This window comes from Gavialis gangeticus, unplaced genomic scaffold, assembly GCF_001723915.1.
Source record: "Gavialis gangeticus isolate Ggan-Ray unplaced genomic scaffold, GavGan_comp1, whole genome shotgun sequence".
In the NCBI taxonomy this organism is placed as follows: domain Eukaryota; kingdom Metazoa; phylum Chordata; order Crocodylia; family Gavialidae; genus Gavialis; species Gavialis gangeticus.
Genome location: NW_017729032.1, coordinates 64425700 through 64435883, shown reverse-complemented (window position 1 = coordinate 64435883; position 10184 = coordinate 64425700). Strand labels below are relative to the sequence as shown.

Here is a 10184-nt window from a genome sequence, read left to right as displayed (position 1 = left end):
GGGGGGGGGGGAAGGGGGTAGAAAGGGGAGGGAGAATTTTGACTTGAAATTAGCTCTTTAATAAGAGTTCTGGAAACACTGATGGAAAGCCAGATCTTTTACATCTCATAAATGAACATTCTGAATTGAAAAACAAAACAAAAACTTGTAATCAGAGGTGTAAGAGGGCCCAGTGGGCAGCAATAGCTGCTAGTGGTAGCTGCTTCTTGTGCTTACCCACCGCCAATTCTGCTAGTGCTTGTGGTTATGATATAACTGAAGACTTTAACTTTGACAGCTTTGACTTAAAAACAATTGCACATTGTTCAATCCATATGACTAACTTTTGATATTATGCTTGAATGAAGCTGTTAGGTTGCTTTTGTTGACTGCAGGCTGGAGTCTGCTACTGTATAAATGTGTTTTATATGTGTATTAACTTCAGGGACATGAGTGATTTAAAATAATGCTGGGAGGATAGAAAACTTAGAAATGAACTGAAGCTGTGGTTGGATCCAAGGGGAAGGAGTGGGAGCTGAAGTTACCACCCTCTTTAATTCCTGCTCCACAGCCGCGCTTCTATTCTAGTGAAGCTGGGGAAGGCAACTGATTTCATGGCTCACTGTTACCTACTTGATTTCTGCTCATCTCTTCACTCCATAGGTGTTAACAACCCTTGATCTTCCTCTAATCAAGCTAGCCTTTCTTCTACAATTATCTTGCTACTTGCTCCTGATAATGTTTCTCTGCTTAGCCCCCCCACCCAGCATGGCCAGTGTGCTGTTACCTAGGAACATGTATTGGGGGCTTTGTTCCTAGGGGATTCAAACCCACAACAAATCAGAGACAGGGTAGGGGCAGGGCTAAAAGGAAGCTGAGCTATACAATAGTGCAGCAATCACAGGCAGGAGGGAGTTGTAGAGTTATTTATTGCAGCAGATGACAAAGGTTGTAGGAGGCAGAACTATGGGTGAATGAGAGGTTGGCATTCTCAGGTAAGGGTGCTGCCAGCAGATGAAGCAAATATTCCCTACCCCAATTGTTTGTGGAAATTTCTTGGGGTGGAGGGCAGTGGAAGCCACCTGTAGCCATGCTTTGAGGTAGGGGCGTGAACGATGTGTGCTCCCAGTTGCTGGGGAGCATGGCAGCACTGGTGGCAGAAGCACAGTGGTGACAGTGGGAGTGTGGCAGCAGTAAGCAGGAGAGCTCTGTCAGCAGCAGAGGGGGTGGGGGTGGCGAGTGCCAAGTAGGCGTCGGTGACCACCCGCAGATGCCAACAGCAGCAGCCAGCAGCGATCACTGACTGCTGACAGACACCGCTGGCAGTGTGAGTGGGGGGGATGGCAAGCGGTGACCACCCACAGGTGCCGCCTTTTTGTAGGAGGTGCGCCATGGTCAGGGGGTGCGCATGCACCTGCATGCACCCTGTACACGTCACCAGTGGGCAGGGGGGAAGGGTCAGTTACAGGTCTGTCCTCACCTGCCCCACGGTTGGGAACTCTGAGGGCCAGGGAAACTTTTTAGCAGGGGTTTTAGGGAAAAGGGGCCCCTAGGAGCCTTGAGGCTGGATGAGAGGGTCATGGGCAGCAAGGGCCTTTGAGCGGAGGGGGGCCTGTGAGGCAGAGGAATGAGGAAGGTCTGGGGCAAGGGTAGGCAAGCTCTGCCTTGCGTGCAGAATGTGGCACGCGAAGGCATTTTGCTTGGCACTCTCGCCTCAAAGTAGGGGCTAGGACTGCGCTGCTACAAGAATCGGCAGGGGAGCCACAAGCAGCCCATCTGCCCCGGCATGCCAACATTTTGCAAGTTGAGGTTGTGGGTATTTTTGGTACTCTGCCCAAAAATATTGCCAGCCCCTGGTCTGGGGTGTTATAGGGGAAGGGAGGTGTGAGGAGCAGATGGGGCTGGGGTGGGAGGTTTATGGGGGTGAAATTGGGTATGAGAGGGGTTGGGAGAAGAGGGATTGTGGTTGAGGGGAGCCCAGGAGGTGTGAGGTGCTGCAGGTAGGTTTGAATGCTCAGAGGGGCAAGGGGAATGTGGGGTCTGAGGTGTGATGGGGACAAGCCTGTGCAGGGTGCAGTGAATTCATGGGGGCAGTGAAGTGGCAAGGGTAGGACTCAATGGGGCCTGTAGGGGATGGTGGGGCCTGATGAGTTTGGGGCATAGGGTGGGCCTAAGCATGGGGATATGTGGGATAAGGGGGATATAGTGAAGCCAGGGTCACATGAGCTTCAGGGCAATGCATAAAGGGCAGTGAGGAGTGCCATGGCCATTTGGGGCCATGGTAGAGTGTTTGGAGGGCTTGTGTGGAGCAGTTCTGTCCATGGCCATGGTGGGGTGGGGAGTGACAGCCAGACCCCTGGCATCTGTCTTACCCTGGAGCTGGCAGTCAGCTTCCCACAGACTGTTACACTTGAGTTTGTGTGGCTCCTAAACTGAACAATGTAGCCACAAGCCCCTAGTATATTAGTAAAGCTTCTGGGGGTTTTTTTCATTGGAGAAAAATGTGTATGGATGATGCCTGACACCACCTGCACCCCACTCCTCAAGATCCTAGATCTGCCCATGCACAAAGCTGATGTTGACAGATATCTGATTGTAAGTAACACCTTGTTCAAGACCTTACAGTATGTCTTTATGGCACAAAACAGAGCCATGCTGAGACAGTTTGCATGTGTTGTACAGGCACTGGTTCCCAAACTGGAAGCATTGTAATCACAAATCTTTGGTGCATGTGCTGCAATACCTTACTGCATTTACTGCTTTCTATCCAGGCATGAGGCATGTCTGGGGTACCTTGATATAGTGTTGCCTTGCACTGTATAGATATAAGTGTGTCCTACATACAGTACCTCCAGGAGTAAGAAGACTTAGTACATATAAAGGAAGCTGGATTTATGTGGAGAAATTATCATAATAGGTTGTGATGTTTCCCCAAACAGATGTCAGGCTACAGTTCAGGGACATCCCACTCGCTAGGAGAGATCAAAGGAGAGAAACAGAGTCAGTTGCTAGGGTCTGTTAAGGAGAAACCAGGAAGACCCACTTTTTTCACAGTACTAAAAATTCCTGAATATGCATTTGTAATAGATGGCTAATCTGTTTCTGTAGGTGATATTATTTAAGGTAAATATACATAGATAGTAAATTATAAAGTAGAATTAAGGAATAGTGGCAAGAGAGAAAAAATATTAGATCTATGTAAGAAATATCCAAAACTGTAAAGTATATAAGGATCAATATAACACAATTCATCTAGTGGATAGACATTAACTTTTGGTTCACAGCTCATCTAATAAAGTGTTTTATCTCTGTTAGCTTGTTTGCAAGTTGCAGCCACCCACTGCTTCATATATGCAAATATGAAGCAGAAGTTGGTACATTCCTAGCTAGCAGAGTCTATCATGGAATCAGAAAGCTAAATTAAAAATATGGCTCTAAAATGGAATATATTTGGAAGCTTTGTTCTTTTAAATCCTAACCTTCTGTTAACGTTAGATGATCCAGAAGCAGATGCTGCTGCAGCTATTTGTTGATTTAGTTGCTATGGTAACATGATACATTCGTGTACAGCAGGAAATTCACTGTACATTGGCTAATTTGATAGGAAGCAAGGCTTGAGGTAGGTATTGCTGACTATACTGATAATTGGTCATACCTTTAACATCCTGCCTGCACATGGATGCACAGCTACAGAAAGAGATGAAGTGAGATACTGCCAGGAATGGAGTTTAGGTTAGGTTGCCCTGTTAAATAAAGGGAGGCCAGTGGCCGGCACGTCAATGAAGATTACCTCAGTATTTAGTGAATGGAACAGATTGGAACATCCGGAGTGGTGACTATTGAATCTTCCTTCATCCTTTGTCACTGTGGTAGCACCAGTTGAATGAGAGAAATAAAAGGATGCGAGCAACAGTAAGTGAAAGAGCTAAGGCTTTTGAAATGGCTTAGTAGATTAAGCATGTTAGTAATTAACATTCGATTGAAGCTTTTAGCTGTTTGTAGTAGAAAAATGTATTTTTATGACTATATGCTCAGTGAGAGAAAAGGTAAAACACAGAATTGCCAATAAATGTGTTTGTATGATGTGTTCATTCAAGATAAAATAAAAACCCAAGTCTGGATGCATTTCATCTCATCACAGACAAGACTGTTAAAGATGCAGTATGTGCATTTTACAAAGCACTTGGCTGTACCACTGCTAAGCAAGATTACTGGAGCATTTTAAAAAGCTTTAAAGATGGAACTACCAAGTTTATTAGTTATAGCTTTGTTCTCATTTGCAGATTATTTTAAAATGAATGTACCTGTATATTTTCTACCTAAATACTTCTAATTAATACTGCTGGGCTAATTAGGTGTGCAGCCTTTTTAGACAAAGCCCTACAGGGTCCCTCTTTATACTGCTGCAATTTTACTAGTGTTTTTCAAAATGCATTGATTTCAATACAAAATCTCTTCCTCACTTGTGATTTTTTTAAATTGATAACTGCTTGCAAGCTACTCTGAAGCTATAACCATAGATTGCTAAATTTAGAGGCTTTCATTTTTTTTAATTGTAGTCCTTATCTGTACTTCACAGTGAACACCTAGGAGAAGCACATTATTTCTGCTTTTGCAGACTTTGACCATGATTGATCTTTTTATATTGTGGTTTCAGAGCTCTAGAGAAATCTGTTTGGTCCATATTACCATTTGCAGTTGTAGCTTCTCAGCCTGTTTAAAAAACAGAGCTCTGCTTTTCAACAGCATTGTGTTTTGCTCTCATTTGTAATCATTGCTATTATACAGTAGCTGTTTCTTGCTGTATTTTTCTTTTGAGTATCCTGTTCCATAGAGTTTAGTTACAGCAGAATATATTTCTTCATAGTGTCTACAATTCCACTTAGACAAAGTAATACAATAGTATTTATTCTGGATTGTTTTTCCTTCTAGTAAGGAAAAATTATAAATGTCCTTGACCCAAATCTATCCCAGCACCTTTTCTAACGATGTTAATAGTGATGCCAGCATTTGAGTTTGCATGATACTGCTAAGGAACCACATTGTTTTACTGTGGTATGTTTATGGTTCTAGTGATAGGGCTATCAGTTTTTTCCATTACAAATGTTCAAAGGCTTATAATTTGACTGTAAAAAGCATCCCAGGGTGGAACTTGATCCTTAAAATAACATTTAAAAATTACTAAGAATGTAACTGCTTTGACAAGAAAGGTCATGTTTGACACATTCCCAAACTGACTCGGATCCTCCCTCTCTTCTTCAAGGAAAAAAAACCCTACTTTCCACTAAAACTAAATCCAGCTTTTTTACATTGGCATCCTTTACCTTCACAAGAAGGTGCAGCTTGTAGAAAGAAAGGGATATGGCACAAACATGTGCTTGTCACGTGCAAGGTACATACAGAGTAGTGATGGTTTGGTTTGGTTTCCTCAGTTTAACCCTGGATTCAGAGAGTATTAGTCTTCTCAAAAAGCCGATGATCCCTTGATAGGATGTATTTTGAAAATGAAGTTTTGGAGTGCTCTGTTAAAATGGGGAATTGATATCCATCCATGGTGATATTGTTGTTCAGTTGATGTAAGTGCCATAATAATTTTGTTTTTTGTTACCCAGTAAATTTAAGTAACATATTAAATGGAAATGTTGCCAGCTAAAAGTCAATAATGTAGAAAATCTTTGAAAGCCAATATTACCTTTCAAAATTCTTATTCCACATGCATACTAACTACATTATTTAACCTTTTTACTACCTGTGCAAATATTTACACATTTAGGTTTATATTATATAATCACTTTATGTCTGATTATCCCAATATTTAAGATATATAATCCAGCATATGTTACAAAAGGTTTGAAGATATTGCTATAAATATTGAATTTGTAAACTAAATTTGCCTAAATCCTCAGGGTATAGATGTTTTAATTGACTTGCACCTGGCTAAAGCTTTACAATTCATCATATTTCAAGCTGCTTTTTAAAAAATAAAACTATCAGAAAATAAGAGTTACATAATAAGATCATTATTCAAACAATACCAAGAATCCAGTTATAACTTACCATGCAAGAAATTATTTCTTTGTTGCACTTTTCTGAACCTGTGATCTACAGAGGGCTCTATAAAATAAGTGAATTCATATCATATATTGTTCTGTAATAGTGGATGATAGTGAGGCAGTGGTACAGTCTTAACTATGGGTTTGTTTGCCTTTGTATATTAAAGCAGGATCTGTAATGTATTTGAACACAGTTTCTTGTATTATTTATTTGTTTATAGTTCTAGCAATAGGTTCTAGTGTTGTATTATTATCCACAGTCTCCCATAGACAAAAGGATACCAACAAAGTTGTATTATTTTTTTTCTGATATAGTTTATTGAAACTTCTAGGACCCAACAGCAAGAGTAAAGATGTGTAATGTGCACCATATTTTAACAATCATATTATACTTTAATGAGCTTTTTTCAAACTTCTACTGCCACAAAGGCTGTGAGTATACTTTCTGGCTGATAGATAGAAGAATAAAACAAATATTTTGAGAGGTTGCTTTCCCCTTATGAAAAAGAAGAGGATGGGAGGTGAACCACTTAGTTGTTTATCTAGCATCCATTAACTAGTTTCAGATTTTTTAGCTGGTGGTTCTCTTTGTTTTAATTATTTAAGCCTGGTTCTAGAGGTATACTGGAGAACAAAAGGGAAAATACATAGGCTTTAGTAAGAGGCATCCCTTGCTAAGTAGTGAATACTGACAAAAGACAGGAAAGAACACTTTCCAAAGAAAAAAAATTCTGGTTCATTAGTTGTGTGTTAGTATTATACCAGTAAGGCCAACATTTTTTTTTAACACAGAAAATGTGACAATTCCTGTTATCAGTGTAGACTTTACTATGGAGCAAAGTCTGACTTCAGTTGCAGTATACCATGTATTTTCTTTAAGCGGCCAGGAGGCCATGAGCATCTGGAGAAAAAATAAGGCTGAAGTTTTGTGGATAGCCCTGGGCTTTTCAGTCTTATGCTGCTTTTTTTTTGTCCAGTAGCTCAAGATATTTTGAGCCTAGGAACCTGCTAATATATCAGTCCCACTGACAGGTAGAAAGGATGCTGGATAAAAAGTCCCTTTTTGAGTATGTTTTAACTGGCAAAAATAATGTTAGTGATGTTGTAGCCACAATGATCCAGGGATTATACACGAGGCAAGGATTTCTTTGGGTGATTTATCTTTTTTTATTTGGACCAACATCAGAATGGAATAGGAGGTGTTGATGCCGGTGCTCTGGGTGCTGCTCTCTTGATTCCCTCCTATATTGTGGGTGTGCTGTCTGAAGTGGAACTGATACCACTTTTTCTTCTTACACTGGCTGCCTGTCATCAGGTATTTTTGGTAGTATATTTGGGTCTGTTGCACAGTAGTGAGGGATGTCCCCAGATTAATATTTCTTAGTTTAGTGCAATGGTGCCCAACCTATTTCCACCTCGGGCCAGATGAATGGTTCTCAGTCTGTCTGCAGGCTAGATCTGTCTGGTAGACCTCATCTGGTACCTGGAGTGGAAAGGCTGGCTGGGGGGGTTGGAGGGGGAGTGGCCCAGCCCTGATCCAGCAACCTAGGAGAGGAAGGGAAGGGAGCAGAGCAATCTCTGATCCATCCCTGTGAGGTTTGGGAATTTGGCAGTGAAGGGGTGGCAGTATTTTTTTGCTGCTGTTAGTTTGCTACCGAATTTCCTGTTCTGTGGGCAGCCCCACAGGCCAGATGCCATGGCTCTGTGGGTCACATTTGGCCCATGGGTTGGAGATTGAGCAGCCCTGGTTTAATAGTATAAGTTAGTATGTCCTGTTTAAGTCGATCACTTCTGGAGTAGGTTAGGTGAAGAAGTTGGTTTCTCAGTTTTTCTGAAATTGCTGGCATAGTTGTGTTTCAGATATGGAGTTGTGCAGCTGAAGGGTTTCAGGTTATGAATCCCCGTGGGATGGTGTCATGTTTCTTGCACAGGGTTAGGAAGATGACATTGCTGTGTAGTCTGGCTTCTTTCTCCTTCAGGTTGTGGATTCTCCATTGTAAGTGGTGGATTTCAATATCTTCTATGTTGTGGTAATGTTAGAGTGGTGATGTAGTGATGATGGTCCAGGAATCATGTGAGAGGCAAGGATTTCTTTGGGTGATATTTTTTTATTGGACCAGCTGCATATTAGACTAAATGCAGTTGACTCAAAAGATATCACCCAAAGAAATCCTTTATTGGCAATATAATTTGACTTTTTCAGTGGTGTTTGCTTGGTCAAGCTATTTGGGCTTTTCAGGGTTTAGATAAAATGTAAACTAATCTCTTTGAAGCAGATGACAATTTTATACCTTGGATTCCTTCCCCCACTTCACCCCCAAGCTAAAAATCAAGTTAACCATATATTTCTTTACATGTACTTAAGCTAGCACAGTTGAAAAATTGCACCCTTTTGCCTTAAGATAGGGCCTTTTGAAATTTGAGTGCATGAATCAGTCATATTTCTCTCTCGCATTCTGTCCTATCTAGGAGATGCAATGCCATGGTCATTATTAGGTAAAAGACAGTAAATTATCATTACCAAAGCTCTTTATAATGGAATCTCTTTCATTGTGGCTTTTGTCATTCAGACTACCTCACTTTGTCATTCTTAGTTATTGTGTGCTGAAAGGGATCACTTCTAGACCTTGCTGCAAGTTTGCATGCGTTTCGGGCCACCCAGGCTTTGTTTTGTTTAAAAAAAAAAAAAAATCAAATCTGTGGAGTCAAGATTTCACCAACTGGTTTGAACTACTGCTCTTAAGGTATTTCCCTGTTTATAGCCTTGCACTTGCAGCCTTGCTGTTACTTCAGCAGTTTTTGTCCTTCGCGTCCATTTCTTTAGACTCTAAAATGGAAAAAGGATTCATCTCCCAATTTGACTTGGCACCCAAGAAATTGTTAGTCTGCTCTTACAGCTCATTCAGAAGTTACTAAAAACAAAAAACCCCCCAAAAATAGCTGCAGATATCTTGGTTTTCAGAAAGTACAATATTCCCATATAGGTGTCTTTTTCAGATGCAGACCCTATATAAAGTGAGGTTAAGTAATCTAGGAATGTTTTTAATTTTGTTCTTAACAGAAAAGTAAGTCCCTGTCATTCTCCGGTTCATCAGAAATGTATCTATCTTGTTTCGAATCAGCACTGGTTGTGCAAGGCTCTTCCTTTTTATACTTGAAGTAGGTAAAACTTGCCAGGTAGATGGAGTCTCTTTCCATATGAATCATGATAGTAGGCTTGCAAGATTAAAATAAAAATGAAGGGGAAACTGGTACTATTTGCTTGGATATCTTGCAGTTTAGTCTTAAAATTGAGTCAAACTGTTACCACATCTCAGGTATCAGTCCATTCTTGGAGCTAATTTGATACTATAGGTGTCACTTTATGAGTTGAGGAAATATCTTCTCTTTTGAGTAAGAAATGTGTTGTTTCCTGTATGTTCATTTGATCCAAAGCTAAGCAGGGAATCTGGTAAGAAGTAAGGAGGAAGGAGTTGAGAAATTAGGCTTAACTGAGGCAGAAAAGGTCTGATTGAGGGGCTACAAAAAAAAAAAGGATTAATTGCTTAATCAGGTAGTTCAACATATTATCAAATAATTTGATAAGTAATTTCCATTATTTTATTTCATAATTACAGTAGAGGCACATCACTAAAGTAATGCAGTAGGCTGATGGTTTTTTTGCATTGTTCCTTAATCTGCAGACAGAGTTGCCAGCTAAACTGCATATGTATAAACGTGAATATGTTAATTCCTGTGCCACTTACTGCACTGAATGGTGTTGGATGAAGAATTTGAATATTTGAATTTATACTTTTAAAAATTGGTTAACTCCTGCCCATTGTCCTGATTTAAGGTTATTAGGATCATCTTAGAGCAGTGATTCTTAAACAGGCTGCCATGGCATCCTGGGTTGCTTTGAGATTCTGTCAAGGGTGCCACAGAGTGCTACACAATGTTCATAGAATCAGAGAAGTAGGGTCAGAAGGGACCTTGTAGATCTTCATGTCCGACCCCCTGCCTGGGCAGGAGAAAAACTGGGCTCAAATGACTCTAGCCAGGTAGGCATCAAGACTCTTCTTAAAGACCCCCAGGGTAGGAGCCAGCACCACGTCCCTTGGAAGTTGGTTCCAGATCCTAGCCACCCTAACTGTGAAGTAGTTCTTACGGATG

At 40.9% G+C, this 10184-nt stretch overlaps 1 protein-coding gene across 4 annotated transcripts in view; it reads left to right on the top strand.

Moving 5' to 3' along the window:
- FNDC3A (fibronectin type III domain containing 3A) overlaps nucleotides 1–10184 on the top strand; it is a 300433-nt gene that overhangs the window by 99143 nt on the left and 191106 nt on the right. The window contains exon 1 of one of the 4 annotated variants that reach the window (XM_019524328.1): nucleotides 3718–3891. The exons of the other annotated variants lie outside the window; for them this stretch is intronic. Within the exon in view, the coding sequence (XP_019379873.1) occupies nucleotides 3880–3891 (12 nt within the window). The 5' untranslated portion in view covers nucleotides 3718–3879. Of the gene's footprint in view, nucleotides 1–3717; nucleotides 3892–10184 lie in introns of those variants that run through there. 4 annotated transcript variants of the gene reach the window in all.